We start from the raw sequence: 19,768 nt of genomic DNA on the forward strand, positions 1-19,768 counted from the left end.
CTGAAGCACGGATTTTTAATATAACATAGTCTGTTCAAAAGGCTCCAGCAGCACAAACACAGGCTCAGTTTAGTGACTGGAATTTGCAGCTCCAGCTACAAGTAAAAAAAAAAAAATAAATTTCAGCCACTTTACATTTCTTACAAAGGGGGAAACTATCCATAGAGGCTGTTCCCATTTTTATATCAGATTGGCAACATGCATTTTTAGTGTGTATTTATACGTGGAAGTCTGTGAGGTTCGACTTGCTTTTGGAGCCAGCCTCAGCTAGCGCTCTAACATGAAGCATCCTCCAGGGCTGGAAAATCAAATCCAAACTGCAAACAGGCTGAAAACAAAAAAATACTCTAGGCAGTTCTATTAGTGATATATTATAATATATCTCTAGTGCTTAGTATTAATAATATATGAGCCAGTGATATAGTTAAAACATTGGTATCACTAGAATTGCATTCATAATAGCAGTAGGGATGACTGCTATCTCCAACTTTACATTCCACACAACATTAATATTCAGGAAATGTATGAATAATATAACGTGGACTCTCTCTCAGCTCCTCAAAAGTTATATTAAACAAGTGGATGCAGATTTGCAGGCAAAGCTTAGTTAAACTGATTCTGTACAAGCAGGACCTGCAGTGAGTTGCAGTGAGTTCTGCCAGTTTCAGACTGCAAAAAAACTACATGACATGGAAGACTGAGAAATAAGCGCCAGGGCTAGTCTATTTCCTGGAACATTGAGTATTTGTTTCCAGTGTTTCTGTATTCTAGTAGTGAGTCTTCCTTAGCACTGTGTGTTTCCATGTCCTGGACTTCTTGTTTAGTGTTTTTTTTTTTCATTCAGTGTTCTCTTGGGTTGGTTTTCCTGTTTTACTTTGAAGATTTGTTTTCAGAAGTGGCCTGAAAAAGCCTAAAAGTGGAAAGATTTAAAAGCTAACGGTTTTATTTGAGCCATTGTTTAACTTTCCTGTCAGGAAAAGCCTGTGATTGGCAAGTGAGTAGTCTGTCATTTGTCCTTACCTTATCATAGCAAGTCCTGTCTGTATGGCTGATGAAACACAAAATGCATCATGTAGCATGATCTCTGTATGAGACACCGTCTCTGTCACTGTCAAAGTCCTTCTAAAAGCAAATCTAAGCAGTTATCTTGGAAAGAATCCAGATGGTTATTTTGAAGTCTGCACTTAAATGAGGAACGAGCGCCATAAATTCAATTTCAGTGGTTACTGCAGCTCTGCACTCCAATTGAGTATATAGAAATGCAGGTCAAATCTGATAAAAGCCCATTCAAAGGTTTGCACACTTTGACCCAAAATAAGGTTTAAAAATCACATTGTCATCCAATGAAGCCACTAACCGGATTCACATTATGGATGAGGGGAGCACAGTTGCTTCAGTCAGAGCCCAAGGAGCTCTGCGGGATGCTCCGGGAATGGTGGCAGCATTTTCCAGAGAATTCTTGACAACCTTCTCTTTGACCCTCTGCTTGTTGCTACTGCTGCATCAGTGCAACATGATCAGCTAATAGAAAAAGGGCAGCTGTGATCTTTAGCATTTCTATTCAGGATTCTTGGAGTGCCGCGTCTCCTCCTTATATTTCTGGTCATTATTGTGACTCTTTATTAAAAATGCATTTAAGTGAAGCTCACTGTAAACACTGTTAAGTTTGCTATTGTGCCTCAGTATGCTGGGGAGTCTCTGCTCACTCTTTAGAGCTGTTCAGCTGGAGGCTATGAGGTTTTCCAGTACTTCAGCTTGTCTGGGAACACATGGTCACCTCCCGTTCGTCTTGTGTGTCTGGGTAGGCTTTCGCTCCGCTTTGCATTGAGCTGTCAGTAAAGAAACTCACTGCAGTTTTAAGGATGTTTAAGTGCATCCCAGTCAGATAGCTTCTAGTATCTTTCTGACTCAGAAGCACTTATAAACCTGGGCTCTGAGTGTTTTTGCACTGGTATCTGTTTCTCCTAACCAAAAATCTTTAGCAACTAGTAGAAAACTCTGGAAATAGTCAATAAATTCCCTTTTTTGAGGGGAAACTTTGAATTGCAGATACTTTATCTTCTTTGGAGTGAATTATCTCTTTCTTTCGACTAGTACGCACTGTTAAAAATAAATACATCTAACCTTACTGCCATGGCACCTCGGGGCAGCTGTGGTTCATAGTGGGTCATCCACTAATTGGAAGATCGGTGGTCTGATCTGTGGCTTCCTCCGACTGCATGTCGAAGGATCCTTGGGCAAAATACTGAACCCCAAGTTGGCCGTGATTCATCCATCAGAACGTGCGTTTGTGTGTGAATGTCGAAGCATGAGGCTTGTAGTACGAAAACTCTCTGAGTGCTCAATTTGGGTAGAAAAGCAGTATATAAGTACAGTCTGTTTACCTCAGGACACTGTTTTAAAACTACTTAAAAGTGCTTTACACACACACCTGGGCAATATTTGTCAAAGTGACATTCAGAAACGAGTCCACAGTTAATGCAACACAAAGTGTCAACTGTTCTCCAACTTATTAGTTTTACATTCAGTGCACACCTCATTGTTATTGTAATAAGTTCCTACTTGTGTATCATATATTGGATGTATTTACTGTGGGAACTTCAATAAGTTTGGCAAGAGCCATAATGTTATCTGTAATATACACACAAGGCATATCCCCTCCTCGGCTACGAGCGCAGCACAATGGTCAGGCCGTTATCTCTAATTAAGAAGTTGACTGAGGCATGAAGATTAGTCGGGCACAGAAAGCGCAGAGTGTCCAACGTGATCAGCATTACAGATTAATGCAGGGCACTCTGGGAAATGGAAGTTATCAAACGGAGCAGGAGGCTGAGTGCGGACAGTTATGGCGGTGTGTGTGTCTGAAGTCACACCTTTGTGGCCATCTCTATGTGTGTGTGGATGCATTTGTACTTTCATTATCTAGCAGCTGACTGAGGCCATATAAGACCAGCACAGCAAAGACATAAGGCAACAAAATCAAACGCAATGCAAGCGTGAGAGAGTCGATGGCCATGCAGTGGGAGTGCTTTCAGCTAAATGCTGGTTAGTGGTTCAGTTGTAACATCATCCTTAGATATTGCATTCTTATATCACAGTACAGTATAAAATTGTACCATCAACATTAGATATTGGATTTTAATCATTTAAAATTTTCAACTATTGTGAAGCGAAGGTAATCTGGATTCGCGTGCAATCACCACTTATTTTGTATTGAGTTATAAATCAACTGCACCCAATTTCTTTGCTGAAAGCCCAAAAAATTCAAGGCAATTAGGTGATGTGAAGAAGCGAAGTAAATCTTATAAAAGGTTGAAGATGAAGCAGTGGTTGTGGCCCATTCTTGTTTTGTACTCCTTTTAATTTTTTTTCAGTCCCCGACTCGTGTTTATACCTTAGTCTAAGTCGCTGTCGGTGATAAGTAACCCTTATCGTAAATTTGGACACATAAATATATTAAAATGTACGATGTTTGGCTTTTGAAAAATATCCCAGAGTCTCAGCAATCAGAGGACGAAAAATAAAGATTCTAACTGAAACAGATAAAACTAGTTTTTTAAACAGGGTTTGGGTTACTTGTCCTCATCGATAAAAACTTGGACTTCACATGATTAAATAAGCATTGATTGATTGATTGATTGAATCTTTATTTTGAACATGTTGAAAAAGTATAAAAAAATAGAATTAAAAGAGACAAATGAACAAAGCAAACAAAAGGAAAACGAGCAACCACAACTCCAAATAACGTCCATGTTCAAAAAGGAGCAGGAAGAAGCATAAGCATTAGCAGCTTGATGACAGTTGCACCTTGCTTTAAATGAGTTACCTGGTCGATCTCTCCGCAGGGCCGCCCACTGTTCCTGCAGTCATCCAGAAATGTGTCCGTCAATATCGTCAACAACAACAACAAGCTGCTCACACAGCTCGTCACAGGTAAGACTCGGCCGGAGAAACGCTGATTTTCATTGTTTTCATTAGAATCTGCAAAGATTCACAGGCAGCGGTTAAACTGGAGTAGATCTGAGTTCCTTTGATTCTTCCCCTCAGGTTTATTCATGAACTATGTTACAGGAACTGGTGACGCCTTTTTGTCTTCTATTCCATTTACCATTACTTGACCTTCATTTTGCCAGAAAGCTGTTTGGGATTAAAACTTGTCTTAGAAGAGAGATATGGCAAAGATAGCAGCCACGCAATGAGGCTCATTTAAGAATTGGACCAATTCTTTCAAAACCTCCGTCCATTCAGTTTCTCTATTGCTATCCAATTCAGGATGACAAAGGGGTTGGAGTCCATCCGGGCCGTGATAGGGTTAGGTGTGCTATATGCTGGACAGGTCGTCAGCCCATCACAAGGACAAGTTTGACATACTCTGCTCATGTCAGTGAAAGTGAAACCAGATAACAAAAATATAGCCAACTGGACTAAATGGTCACATGATGGTGATTACCAAGTTGTTAAGTCAACACAGAGTTTCACAGTCTAGCTGTCAGCATGTTCACACGAGAATGGCAGTGTTGGTGGATCTAACCAATCAGAATCAGAATTCTTTATTGATCCCTAGAGGAAATTATGTCACAAACATGGACAGTTGTACTGGCGGCAAAGCTTTATTTTTGTAAAATTACAGTTTGCACTATCTTTGTAAAATATGCAGATTGAACCCAAAACACAGCTTGTACAGCAGAGCAGCTGCTGCAGCAAAAGCTCAGCAAGGTTTGAGAAATCCTCCAGAAAAGGTGCTGATCAGAGAACCGATCGGTTTTGTACCTCGAATCTAATACTCAGAAGATAATCTACTCCAGCGAAGGTTGGCTCTTCAGCATAAGTTACCACAGAGTTACCACACTCCTTGTTAACCCTCTGTGCGTACCTCTTTTTGACTGCTTTGGTCAGGTTTAGATTGCCACAGTCTCACATTGGTTGCAATAAAGACGCTAGCTCGTCTGCTATTAATAACGACTCACTAAGTGAAACTTTAAAACTGTAAATGGAGACCGTTCACGTATAAAGAAAAATTGTTTGCAGACAATTCGGCGTCTTCCATCCAAACTGCAGCCACAGCAGTCTGGTAACGACCAAAGCAATCAGAAGGTGGTTTCTGGTTCCATCTGTGCAACCTTCAGCAACCAATCACCAGTCAGTCAGGGAGTAGACCTTTTTCCCCAGCAACTGGAAGTTGCCTGGGGGTCACCAGCTGGAGGTCTTTAGGCCCATATGACTGCGACCTAATCCTGCTTCATACTACAGGCTTTAGTGTAAGCTCCATTACCCAACAAATAACTTCTTATAGCTTTTAAAATATTCACAGGAGATATTTCAAAGTCAAGTAGTTTCATCACTTCTCCATCACAGTGAATTTTTGAGGTCTGATAAGCTAAAATTATTCCATATTGCAAAGATTCAAGAATGTGAAGGGAACATTTGTTTAGCATATGTTCTTCTACAGCATGTGAAATATTTTGCAACTCCCAAATTTCTTTCTGAGAACCGTTTCTAATCCAGACTCTCATGTTTGAAGCAGCTGCTCCTGCTATCAGAAGTCATTGCCTTATTTATAATTAAGCATTTACACGTCGTGATTTTATTTCTCCTCTGATCCTTTTAAGTATGCCAGAAGAGGTCTCAGTTTCTCCTCCATTACTCTGTGATTGTGCTTTCTTCTTTACATCTCTTCATTCGCCACCTGTCACGTTGATCGAGTTGACAGTTTTTGGTGAAATCACTCGGCGTAAACATGCTCGGGAGGCGTCTCTCACATTAAAAAGCAAGCTGACATTTGCCTCCCGAGTCTGAAGAGGAGGAAGATGAAGTCTGCTCGGATGCGTTGATGACTAAGCGGCGTTGGTGTACGGGGAGGAACTCCACACCCCAGATGGAGAGTGACAGAATCAATTGTGCGCGTGTCAATCAGTCAGCCTCTGCGTTGGGTGTCTTCTACCACCGCGTGAGACAAAGCAATTTGGAATTGGGTGGAGTTGTCTACATTTTCTTGTTTGTTGTGACACCAGTCAGAGTTTTGTCAGCTGGCGCATGAGGATCTTTCCGGCACACGTTCAGTGAAATATGTCTGGTTTGCACAACCGTGTTGCAGAGAGGATTGCTTCCACCAACAGGTCACAACTGGATGGTTGGAATTCTAAACGTTTGATCACAACTAGACTCGAGATGTTTCCTTGTTTATTCTGTTCTATGTAATATCTTAAACTGGCTTAGGCTGAATAATTCATGCTTTCTAATTAGATCAGAACGGTTTGTTTCTAATTTATAAACTAGGAATAGCAACAAAATTCCAAATAAAAGGAAAAGACAGTGACATTTAGTTGATATGTGACTGTTGCCTTATTTTCATTCTTCCTGTCCTTCAAAGCCACTTGACATTGGCATTTACTCGTCTGCTCAATATGAATTAATGATCAGCAATTCCACTAATGGGATTAGGCATTGGTGACCAAACAACAATATCACAAGGCACTGCGATTAAATATGACATCACACCTGTGGCCTCTTTAGCAAAGGGGATGTCTATCCCTCCTTTGACTCTGGTTACATTTGATCAGAACACACAGTTAATCCGGTCTTTAAGTGATTAAAAATGACTGTTTATTAAGGCTGTTGTGTTCTTAACATATATTATGTATGTATGTTCTTAACATATATTAATGCTTTGTATCTTGTTCTATTTAATCTCAATAAGCCCCTAAAAACAGTCAGTGATCACTGTCGGCCTCTCTCGGTTTTTATTATCACTGTTCATTTTAAAGCTTAGTTTTTAAAACCTTACGATGTAACTACAGCCCAGCAGCAGTATATAAATGACTAACCTTGTATGATCTCAGTTGTTCTCCTGACTGAAGTTTGGTCCGTTTACAGCATCCTGCCATGCGATTGCATTTGTCCCTAACCATCGGGAACCCTCACATTAACTTTTATTGAATGGAAAAAAGTCAGCGTTCATCCTCCAGCTTCACTGTGTTTATGCTATGCTAACATAGCTGTGTTGCTAGCGGTCATGTAGCATCATTATATACCAGCTAGCCCAACTTCAGTAAACCAACAAAAGCCACCGCTGTTTAATTTTCTGTCTTCATTTATGTTGGAAGTGATAGCAAAGCTGTACGTCTTAATTTTTTCAGAAATCCCTCAGTCAGAACATGCTATGTCATGTTTAGATGGAAGCTAGCGAGCTAACTTCCTGCTAACTTCTAACTCTGTTAAATGTAATAAATTCTGTTTTCATGGATGCCTAGATGTTAAACTTAGATGTTACACCTGGTAGAGATGTAACATTTTATTAAAGATAAAAGAATTTAGACAGTTTTTAACTCTCTGTAATGCCGCAGTGTTCATTTGACTTTGGGGCCTGCAGCTGAGTTTGGGCCCAGGCACAGCTAATGACGTCAGACTTAAAGACCGGATCGGTTTGTTGGACATTTTCTCAGTAGTCTCATGAATCACAACAAAATCAATATTACAGGTTTGGTCATAAGTCCCACATCTTCCACCAGGGTGCTTTTTTTTTAAAGTTTTCATGTTCTCGGGTAATTCGGTAAGAAATCAGCTCCAGTCCCTCCTCTTTGATGTCTCCTCTCTCTTCTCTTCTCCTTCGGTTCAGGATCCAGTGGATTTAAAGCACGAGGCAAGATGTTTGAAGTGAAATCCACCTCTGGGAAGCTCCTGTTCTCCGCCGATGAGCAGGAGGTGGTGGTGGGCGCAGACCGGCTCCGAGTGATGGGTGAGTGGCCGCCTTCAAAAGCCTTGAATACTCGGTTAGGATCTAAAGTGGGAAAATGGCTGATGTGCGTGAGTGCGTGGCCTTTTGTTTTATAGGTGCGGCTCTTGTTGCAATGTTGTTAATAAGGAGTTAAAACTGCTGTTTGTTGGTGGACTCACTTTTGGGAAGGTAAAAAGCTTTAACTTGAGATTCTTAGGACTTTTATTGTGGCCTTTTTAGGGGTTATCTTAGTAGTAACTGCTTTAGCTAAGATATACTACTTTCTTTCACACACAGAGAAACACACTGAGACACACACATGCGTTTGTATCCAAGCTGATGTAATGTGTCAAACTGACATACAATAAATGCAAAGCAGAGTAATGTAATGCTTATATTAGCATCATAAGCAGTCGATAGTGAGAAGAGCAAGGCTCAGATCTCTGCTGGTTGTAGTCGTGTATGCCAGGAGTAAGATGACAACTAGCAAAAAGGATGAGGAGGATTGTTTGTTTGTTTTTTTCCAGAGAGAGAAATTCAAGCTAGGTAAGAGAGTGATGTGTTGGGGAGCTCATATTCACCAACAGGACTCTTGGGGGGGGGGGGAGGCTGACATGTTAGTGCTTTAGACAAATGAGTTTTGTGCTTATGACGGGAGATAAGAAGTGACAGAGTTGTTCTGACTGCCACGGCCAGTCGGCCTCCGAGTGACGCCGCTGCGACAAATGATTTCCTGTGAGAGCAGAGGGGTGTAACGGAGGATGGTGAAGACAAAATTAGCTCACAGACAACATCATGAATACAAGCATAAACAAAGCATCTGCATACAATTAACGCTCCAACAGAGAGGATCATCCCGGAGTCTGCCTGCAGGAAGTGGCAGATTTAAGCTTAATGTTGACGGCCCTTTCTCATAAGGTCATGTCACAAGACTGGAGCTTTGACTTAAACAGAGACTCTGTTTGACATGGATGCCCCGCCTGAGGGTCGTTAATGAGCTGAGGGTGAAACTGTGTTTTCAGCGCTGCAAAAATGGGATTTTGATTTATGGTGACAGTGAATGAAACCTGCGAGGTCGTGCTTTTCCCCTGGAGCTGAGGATGGTTTTCCAGAACATACATTTAACTGCATTCACTCTCTTCTCTCACTCTCTTGATCTGATGGGGTCGTGGGTTTTAGGGTTTGAGGCTAGGGTTGTGCTGATCACCGGAGATGGCTTAGGATAGAGTTGTATGAACCATCTAGACCAGGGGTCTCGAACTCCAGGCCTCGAGGGCCGGTGTCCTGCAGGTTTTAGATCTCACCCTTGGTCAGCACACCTGAATTAAATGATTAGTTCATTACCAGGCCTCTGGAGAACTTCAAGACATGTTGAGGAGGTCATTTAGCCATTTAAATCAGCTGCAGGACACTGGCCCTCGAGGCCTGGAGTTCAAGATCCCTGATCTAGACTCTAGGGCCATGCTGAGTGAATATTGTCTTTATGTGGGCAAAAGATTCTTGGCTTTTCAGGAATTATTGCAAGGGGAGGATAAATTGGCATGTAATACAATCGCTAAGAGATCCAGAGGTGTTGATCAGGAATGGGCATGGTGGAGCCTTCCACGGAAAACTGTAATGTGGTCTAAGTCATTGATGAAGGCGCCTCGTTATGAAAGTCAGGTTGCAGAAGTTGATGTTTGTTTGATGTCTGTGGTAAAATCTCAAAGTGCAGGGAATATGTGGTCAAAGCAGACCTTTCCAGGGATGCACTGAAAACGCCAAAGCAGCCATTTGGTACGCTTTGAGAAGGAGACTGGCCAAACTGAGGTCAGGTAGTCTGCCATACAGAAGTTTTTGTAGGTGTTGTGTGCACCATTTTATAGACTTTTTTTGGCGTGTTTACATCAGTTTTCCACACTTATCCAACAGAATGAGTGTACGTTCCTGAATGAGATGAACAGTAATACAAAAAATGTAATATTTAGTGAGATAATAGCCGCCTTCTGTAATTTCTTCCTTCCCTCCCTGTTACTTAAAAACGTTCTCTTTCTCTCTGCTGCTTCCTCTGTGACATCATTCCCCATTATTTTTGCATCTGCCATCATTCACCGACGCTCGCCCGTCTGCTCCATCCATTCAGCAACATTAATAGAGAAACAGATATTTGAAGTCTCTCCTCTTTGACTGGGCCACCCATTTCCAGTTAAGAGCTCCAAAGGGTTCACTCTCTCTGACACACACCTTTCACAGCACTCTGTGTGAGCAATTACTCTTCATCCTCATCTACATTCATTTACATCCTTTCCAGCCTCACTGAGTCAGACTTTATTACTGTCACCGGTCTCTGCAAAGTGCTCCTCTTGATGGAGGGAGGCACAGACGGAGGCTGGTGACGGACGGCACAGAGGAGAGGAAGGACAGGTAGCGCTGTGAGTTGTTTAATAGAAAGGTGTAGCTTTTGTTGCAATATTTATTTCAATGTCTCACATTTGGTGGCATAACCAGACTGTATTTAAAAGATGGATGTAGCCACCTTGACTTCACCCGTTGGTTTCTGGACTGGTTTTTGATGCATTTCCAAGCCTCAAAGGTACAAAACAGGACAAAAGTCTCAAATCATTTCTTTATATACTGCTAAATGAGAAATGGATGGAAACAAGGCAAAAAAAAGAGTTTGTATAATTGTAACAAGTTTGAAAGTTAATATATGGTCTGCTCGTATGTGTGGCAGCTTCTCTGGATTTCTATAAGTAGTCTTCAGGAATCGTTCTCCAGGCTTTTTGAAAGACATTCAAAGCTCTTCCTTGGCTGTTTCTCCCTTTTTGTTGTCTGTCAGGATGATCCCACTCTGCTTCAGTAATGTTGAGGATCAGGCTCTGGGTGTTTTTCGGTCCAGGTTTGCTTTCACTGCATTGGCAGCGTGTTTGGGATCGTTGTCAGTCAGGTGCTTTCTTAGATGTATGAACTTTTTCTCCCCGTTTCCCTTCCTGAAAATGTCGTATTGACAGCCACCCTTGACTTAGGCCATTTCTGATGAAGCTTCAGTGAACAGTAGGTGGACAAACTGAAGGATCAGATCCATCTCTCAGGTTACAATATAAAGCACCTTGGGGAAACTGTTGATGTGATTTGTGGCTGTATAAATAAACTGATTTGAATTCCTCCACTTGTCATGTTCAGCAGCTTTTTTTTTTTTTTTTTTGACAATTTAAAGCCTGAATCATGAAATAATTGCCATAAAATTCCATTTAAAAAATGGAGTGTTTGCATATTATTTTTGATTTCTATCATATTGGCTACATCTGCCAGTTTTTTTGCATTTGCTTAAAAATTTCAGGGAGGAAAATGACGATGCATGATGCATGCAGACGTCCCAAAAACAAAAAAATAATTAATGATCAAATATACTACACCAGTTAAGAACACTACACACTGTGCTTAGATATGCTGAGTTTGTGCTGAGCTCATGCTCTTGGAGAGTCCCTATTTTGGTGCAAACGTTCTGTTTAGTGCCTGTCAAACTGTTCGTTTTGATGTCTGTGAAGGTTCTCAGTCATCCAGGTCATCGTAGTCTAAGGAGCTTGGAAAGAAAAGCGTCTGGACTTCTTTAAGTTGCTTGAAGACGTTTCACCTGTAATCTGAGAAGCTTCTTCAGTTCTAGGGTCAAATGGTGGAGAGTCCCAGATTTAAGCCCTGTGGGAGTGTCCCCCAAGAGGGACAATGGACCTCCTAATGATCTTCTACCTAATCACACGAGCCAAGGTGTGAAGACGGGTGTAGGTCCACCCCACCCTATCATGTGATTTCCTGAGGTCAGATGGCCCAGGATGTGAGTGGGCGTTAAGGCGTCTGGGGAGGGAACTCAAAACTGGATTATAGATGGCAGAGAGTTGGTGTCGTAAGCCCCGCCTCTGTTCAAAGATGGTCGCTCACAGTGGACATAGATGCTTCTTTCACTCCTCTTTCAAACCATCTGTCCTCTCTGTCCAAAATGTGAACATTGGCGTCCTCGAAAGAGTGATCTTTGTCCTTTAGATGCAGATGAACTGCTGAGTCTTGTCCTTGCTGGGTCTGAAGTACACTGTGATGTCGTACTTGGAGAAAACTCTCCTGAGTTTTTCCGATACACCGGTTACATAGGGGATGACAATGTTGTTGCGTTTGTCTTTCTATTCCTCCCGAGTTGGTGTCTGATCTTCTTTTCTGTGCCACTTTGCTGACTTGATGGAAGCCCAATTAGGAAAACTGCATGTCAAATATTCATTGATGATGTTAGTTTTGATATTTATTGTTCTTTCAACTAAAGAAATGGGAACAGATTACGTGTTTTTGCAAAAGTGCCTCAAGTTGTCTGTTATGTGTAGACACAACACTGGTTCACCTGTTGAGCTACATGTGTTTTTATGCTTAAATAGCTCAAAGAAGCATTCCTCTGATGGATCGGACTGAAGGTGAATGTAAAAGCAGCCAATGTCCAGAGAAAGACTGTGAAAACCCTTAGTAAGCCTGGAGAGCCATTAATCAAGGCTACTTTAAAAATGACGGGAATGTCTGGCTCCTTGGAAACAGAATATAAAGAGACGAAGGCTTGACACAGCGCTACAGCTGCTGTTGTGATTGCTTTTGGTGGAGTGCTGCTCGAATACGTAGTTTCACTCACCAAAAAATAAGCACAAACCTCACTGACAGTCTTTATCAGATAATTTCATTAATATTTCTGCAGGAGGTTACAAACTGAAATGATCAGTGCTGCTGTTGGTGTGCAGTTATGCCTGAGTTTGAATTCCAGCTTCATTAGCTGCTTCTTCTAACTCTTCTTTTACTCAACACAGTTCAAAGAGCCCTTCGTACTTCCAGGTTATGCCCTCTTGAGACAGACGCGGCAGGAAAAACGAAGGAAATCTGAATGAAACTCGAGCTTTCTCAGCAGCTCAGTCCACCGTGGCAACAACACTAAAAAGCAGTCGGGAGCGGTGGCAGAGAGAGAGCACCCGCAATTTGTCAATTACTCCGTTTATCTCCACAGCTGCTCGACGAGGCCGCTCAAGGCGACGGGGATAATCAAACACCTTGGCATCGGCTGCCTCGGCAGACGCAGTCAGCTCTTTCAGCTCCTGAAAGATTTCTGTTATTCTCAAAGGTTCTGAATGTAGGTGTGTTAGACCGAACTGCGCTTCGTGTCTCTTATTGTTTTACTCCTGTGTTTCTTAATCTTGTCTTTGAGCTTCGCTGCATTTGTCTAATTTCTAAAAAAAAAACGTGTGAAGATTTTCAGTGTAGCTGCGATACCTGAATTTCACTTCTTACAGTATATTTTCTTTTTTCGCTTCGAGTTTATTTTGTCATTAACACAAAAACACTTGTACAAGAATTTAGCCCCAGACGAGAACAAGCCGAAGGAAGATTCAGTCTTTATATTTCACATTTCATGCTCTGAGAAATGATTCGGTCCGTGCTCAAAAAATATTGGAGTCCTGGATAGATCAGGCAGAGATATTATATTCGCTGTCACTGCTTCTGTTTATTTGGCTGTTGTGGGATCTTAAAGATGGAGTTTGAACTGCGAATATTGATTGTTGTCATCTAAAGGCAGGAGTGGAAATAACATGTTGTATGTAGCACTGCAACAATCTTTTAGAGAGGAGGTCGGGATGGAGGAGGTATCTTTTCTTTCCACCTCCTCCATCCCCGTCAACGCTGCTGTTGCATCTATGATGTCATGTTGCCCTTAGACAGACGTATTTGTCTGATGACTTGCTTGAAATATAAATGCATTTATTGTGAAATATCACTTTGAGAACAGGTTAAGACTCGTAGAAAACATAGTGTCGTTTCTGTTGACTTAAATAGACCAGTGATGTTAACAAAAGATATGATTTATAAGTGTTATAGCAAACATAAAATTATGTAGAGAAGTAGACATATATATCTAAAAAGGATCTGACAAAAATACCTCTAATAAAGTAGATTCTCATTTCCGAGTGTGGCCTTCACTGGGACTGAATATATTTCTGGTATTCAGATCCAACTGGACACGTTTTTCTTGCTTACACCCACTCGGTCCCTTTCTCTGTTTTCTCTTTAGTTCATGAATAGGAAGGACGTGCAATGGCTTGGTCTTTGACTAGTACAAACAGTTGGAGAGCAGTGTGTGACACAGTTACAATATGCATTATTAACTTTGCATGTGAGTGCGCTCTTCTAACAGACGGCTGAAACAGCAGCTGTAGACGAGCTGCTGTCGGTTCTGTTGTCCCATTGACGTATGAAGGCACCGCGGAGGCTTATAAAGCTGCCACATGTCATTACCAGGCCCATCGTTCCTCCCCACCAATAAAATACATAATTATCCCCTGTGTGTAACTTTAATTGGTCCAACTGAGGTCATTGGAAATCCATGACGCCGCCATCAGTGCCTTCTACTATTTATAGTCTAGTCAGACACGGTGGCAGGCTCCCAGCTGACGGACAGTAAATGAGAACACAAACAGAGGGAATGTAATGATAGGATGGGTCAAACCTGACCTAAATCCTTTATGTGGATTGTTTTTGCTCATTTTAGCAGCTTTTTGCTTTGTGGGAAAAGGAGCTGGAACGGTCGTATATCAACGACATTTTTCAAGCTGTAATGGCTGCTTATAATCTTCCCCAGGATTTTTTCCCCACATTCAGGAGAAATGTTGAGTGTTTTAATTATTATTACGTACTAAAACATGTAACTGAACTGTGGTTTCTACCTACAGTGTGGTCTAATTGTTTGTCATGTCTGTGTCAGAATTCCTTTCAGTTTTACTGCATCAGGGTTCAGTTTTATAGTGTAGTGAAACTGCACTACATCAAGGTAAAGTATCATTCTGAGCTTGAGAGTCGATGTAAACAAACACATGTGGCATGCTGGAGATCAAAGTGAGGTCAAAGTAAGAAAAAAATGAAACAGAAGTATAAACTGCAAAACTCTGAGCACATAGTTTGGATCGCATGTGTTCAGAGTAGTTTATGAATGTGTTGCTTGACTGTGAAACGTCGGCGTGTTTCCAACTTTTCTAGAATAATACAGATTATTTTAACTGTTATCACTGCTGTTGTCAGTCATGTTTTTCTGCTTTTGTACAATTTTGATTAAATTGGTAGATTTCGGTCTTTGGTTCTTTAAAATTGAGCTTAATGTCAAAAACATCCAGGTGGTCCAGGTAGATCGGCTACTGTAGCTGGCTACAGCTGATCTTACTGCCAAACCACTTGACATGACAGAGCTGATGACCTCCTCCACATCTGATTCGTCTGTTTTGGCATCCCATTGCATCTGCAGGCTGCTTTGCAATCCACAGCAGCTTACGTAGTTCCTCTGACCCATTGATCCACAGCCATGTTTTTCTGCTATTATACAGCTTCATCCATCCATCCATTGTCTTCCGTTTGTCCTTATCAGGGTCGCAGTACCTAAACTGTCATGTCTTGAGGCATCTTCCTGGACACAGTTCAGGCAGACCACTATGCCAAGCTCTGTTGCAGTCAAGGTAGATCTATGTTCATGATTCAGTTGGCAGTTCTTATATTTTTGCATCTGTAATCTTTGTTACCCATGTCTAGTCCATTCCTCCTTTACCTACTGATTTCTTCATGTCTTCCTCTGTGTGTGTCTGTAAAGGCGAGGATGTCCCTGAACAAAATGGTCCAAAATATTAAAGCGCGACACGTTGTTTTTCATCTGAGATTGAAATGTGGGCATTAACCGATTATTCCCAATTTCCCAGGATTATTGCCATTCGTCCATGTCCGTGTTCTGCTGTCAGTGCTGGATGTCCTGAAGCGTCTCACAGTGGTTATTGTTCAACTTTGCTTTTAAGAAACTCTGGTGAGTGGTCCAGGTGGCGTGGGAAGATTGTGTGCTGTGTGCTGCCACACGCTGGCATGCACCACAGTTCAGATAGTTTTGATGCTACTGCACTTTGACAGTCTAACCCTGAGGGACGAATTCAACCCCTTGAATGTCAAGGAAAAGAAGAGAAGCATTGTCCTGGTTTCACTCTCTCCTGACCCACTGCCTACAGGCTTAGAAACTGTGGACTCTTCAAGTGATCAGGATGTGACTTCTGGTGATCTTAAAAATAGCAGCTGTCTAGACATGCCCAGAAAAACGAACTAAAAGGGGATATGTGACCAAATAAAATGGGTATGGGTGATTTTTACAGGCCCATTCCTTTAAATCTGATCACCCCTCATTGCTTTGACTGGATTCCAGTTGAAACCTGCTCTGACCAGAGTGCTGGCATTGGACAGAATCAGTCAATGTGAAAAGCGTTTTGACAATGAGCTGTGCTTATGAGGTGCGATCAAAGCAATGCTTGCTCGGGCAACAGATCAGGACACGACAGAGCTGTTTGTTTTCAGCGAAGTGTCTCTGTTTTTGTGTTAAAACTACCGAGGCTCACGTAATGAAACCAGGCGTGGAGAAAGTGGATGGACAAAGAGAATTGGTGTGGACGTAGATCACTTTCAGCAAAGAGAGAGAGGCCAGTGGCCTCTGCAGAGGATGCGCTCTCCTTCAGTGGCCTTCTATTTTAAACTGTAATTAGAGCAAAAACCCCCTTGAGATGCATCATGTCAGGTTTTTTCATGTCGATTTTTCTAACTTTGTCAGTATCTTTGGCCAGTTAGAACTTTTGTCCTACTGCTGGACACTAAATCTGACCTTAGATTTGATATTTCAGTCACAAAGGCATGTTTGTCATTTTCGATCTTGGGGCTTAATTTAAATTTGAAGCATATAACTCGGGTTGGGTCACATAACCCTGAATCCGCCCTTAGTTAGGTTGTAAGAGGCCCAGGCTGCTGGAGGACATCCCATGATGCAGTGAGTGTTTCTTCTTCACTCACTACGTGTTTATGCACCTTATTCATCTCTGGCTCTCACTCCTATAGTTTGTCTTTTGTCCTGTCTTCCTGCCCCTCACCCTCATCCGGTCACAGCAGATGGTCCCACCCTGCTGGAGGTTTCTTCCTGTTAAAAGGAGTTTTTCCTTCCCACTGTCGCCCAGTGCTTGCTCATCGGAGGTGCGGTTTCTTTCTAATATCGTAGGGTCTTTACACTGCAATATAAAGCAGTAACTGTTATGGTAAATTGGCGCTATATAAATAAGATCACACTTCAGGATGCCGTGGCATTAATGCTGGGTGGGAAGAAGAGCTGACTTGCTTGTCAGTGTTGCAGCACGATGGCCCTGCCAAAAAGTTAATCAGTCTTAAGTTACCAGAGGGGCGAATGTAAATGTTTGCAGTGACTATTTTGGGGAGGTGTTCAATATGAGCATTGCGTATCCTCCCCAATGTATTTGCCCATGCAAATAAGTTGTTTGAGAATGTTGTTTTGAGACCCCAGCAGTGATTTTTTGTAAGACGTGTGCCGTCTGGCAGGCCGACACAGTGAGCGTGATTACAGACCTTTATGTAAAAAACTAATTGGACTGAGTTGGGAATTGAAGCTGAGCCGTCAGAGTTGAAGGTAAAATGTGTTTCTGAACCAAATAAACATAAAATAATTCGTCTGCGTTAAGCTCTCGTAATCCCTCTGTGTTTGGGAGGCAGATAAATTTCTGTTATTTTTGTGAATTTTAAGAATATTTTTGTGCTTTTCTTTCTTTCATCCCCACATGTAAACACACACAAACACCTCGCACTGCCTTCGGTGTAATGAGAGCTTGCCAAAATGATCCAAAGGCCTTGCAAAAATCACAACGTTACCCAATGTTTTTTTTCTTTCTTTTCCTGTCTGTTGGAATTATAATTAAACTCCTTTCATTACCCTCAATTATGTCCCATTGACTCTCTGAAGCCTGCGCCAATTCCAGCGTATTCAGGCCCTGATGATAGTGCAGGCTAGACTGTAGGGGGAAGAGGAGAGCAGAGGAAGAAAAGAAAGGTGAGTGGAGGGAAAGGTAATTGCAATAGTCTTTGCCCTGTTTGAGGCGCGTTATCAGCACTTGGTCCGCTTTGATGCGCCCACTGAGTAATTACCACTCCACATTATAGTTCTCAGCCTTTTTCATATTTTTGCAGAGGCAAATCAAGGATGGTGGTGTGATCACAGAAAAGCATCATGAAAGCAAACGATTTTTCTCTTTTCTTTCTTGTGTGCGATCTCATATGAAAGCTTTCACTGCACTGACTTCATCTTCTCCGGCAGTCGGAGGTGACAGTGAGCCATCTCGCTGCTAAAAATCATCAGTTCAGATTTGGCCAAATGGAAGCATGTTGCATTTGTACAGACGATTCGCTGAAGACAAATTTAGAGGAAACCTCCCAGCTTTACCCAGAGAGAAGACATTCGCATTGTTTAAGCGTTTTAAACACACGTTTTTTTCTCAAGGGTTTAATATTTTTATTTTAAGAAATGAAGTGTTCATTGAAACAATTATGACTGCAAGCACATTTAAAAAATTACCATTTAAATACACTTTGAGTTATGAGACTTAATATTGTTTCAGTGATTTTAGATCATTTTTCTGGAAAGCTGCCGGGGTCTTGTGCTCATTTCCTCACCCATCACTGTTCTGTTCAAATTTAGCACAATCCTTCAAACTATAACAGTCTTTTTCATGAGAAATAAACCGGGCTGAAATACAAGTGCTTGGTTTATTTTTGCTTTAATGCAACTCTAGTTTATGCAAAAAGATGCAAGGAATGTTTGCAGAATTTGGTAAGAGGACAACTGATGTTGTGATACTCAGGTCTCTGCATGTTGAATGTTTTGGAAATCATTCTGTTAGATATAAAGTACCTCACCATTAATGTTGTAATTAATCAATTTGATCACATACAAATGGTCAACGATCAGCTAATGTTAACATCAATTATCCTTTTTTTTTTTTTTTTTCTTGTTCCATGTTTGGATGTGGACTGCACAGCCTCTGCCACAAGGTGGTGCTATTTAGTAAGTGAGGCAAGCTGTTCGTAAAAAAAAAAAAGTAGCAAAAGAAAGAAACTTTTCTTCTTTGGGGGTTTTTTATTGTTGTTGTTTTCGCTACCCGATCCGTACCGGAAACCCGATCGGTACCCCGCATGCGCAAATCTTACGTCACTTCCTCTCTTTGCCAGCATTGCGACGTTCAATATATTTGAATGATACTGTTAGCGCCCAGTTAGCTCCTAGCATTTCTCAACAGCTCTGCCTCCTTTTCGACTACCGGGACATTTAAACTATGGATAATCCGTATACAAAGAAATTTATGCTTTTCTCCTCAACACAGAGCGTTCCCCAATTGAACAACAGCGCCGTAAAATAAGAAGAATGGCGCCTAATTACAGAATTAATAATACAGACTTTGTAATATGTCACGTGAAGATTCAGCAGCCAGATGACGTGTTTACTGGCAATTGACAGTGATAGCGGACATCATCATCACTATTCCAATCAATCCTCTCCACACAGACAAGCATAAACACACTCGACTATCAATAAATCAAATTTAACTCACGTTTGTAATGACGCTAATTCAGTTTACATTCGCTCGGTCAGCAAGTGGCAGTATCCTCGAACACTGGGGTGTAAACTGCCATTAAACGAACAGAAGAAGAAGAAAACCCCTGCACATGCGCAGTACGGATCGGGGAGCCCTGATCCGTCACTATCGTTTTATTTTTTTGTTTTTGTCTACATTATATTAAATTTTTCATTATCGGAAACATTTTAAGAGGTACTTATTATTCTTAACATCTTAACAGATACTCTGACCTGTAACTATCGTAAAATGCTTCGACCGGAAGTAGACACCTTTCGCGCATGCGGGGTACCGATCGGGTTTCCGGTACGGATCGGGTAGTGACAGTTGTTATTGCGACTAAAAAACGAAGGAAAAACAGGAGGAAGGAGTACCGCAGAAAGCTTTTGGTGAACTGTACATCAGTACACGATCCACCATGGTTGGTTTAAAGTCTGGAATTAAAAAACGTATGAATTATGTTAACGCCATAACCGGCATAATGCGGCAAATCTCCGCTAGCGAGTTTGCGCGTGGCTGAACGGGGCGATCCACGCTAACTCGCTAATGGAGATTTTCCTTGTTAATGTGGTTA

The 19,768-nt window shown here is 41.6% G+C and overlaps 1 protein-coding gene across 5 annotated transcripts in view; it reads left to right on the forward strand.

Annotated features, from left to right (window-relative positions):
• Nucleotides 1-19,768, forward strand: part of sgcd (sarcoglycan, delta (dystrophin-associated glycoprotein)) — a 431,163-nt gene that overhangs the window by 331,694 nt on the left and 79,701 nt on the right. For all 5 annotated transcript variants that reach the window (XM_024804094.2, XM_004556829.4, XM_024804093.2 and 2 more), the window contains 2 exons: nucleotides 3,846-3,933; nucleotides 7,616-7,735. In XM_024804094.2, coding sequence (XP_024659862.1) covers nucleotides 3,846-3,933; nucleotides 7,616-7,735 — 208 coding nt within the window. The remainder of the gene's footprint in view (nucleotides 1-3,845; nucleotides 3,934-7,615; nucleotides 7,736-19,768) is intronic.

This window comes from Maylandia zebra, linkage group LG10, assembly GCF_041146795.1.
Source record: "Maylandia zebra isolate NMK-2024a linkage group LG10, Mzebra_GT3a, whole genome shotgun sequence".
Lineage (NCBI taxonomy): Eukaryota > Metazoa > Chordata > Actinopteri > Cichliformes > Cichlidae > Maylandia > Maylandia zebra.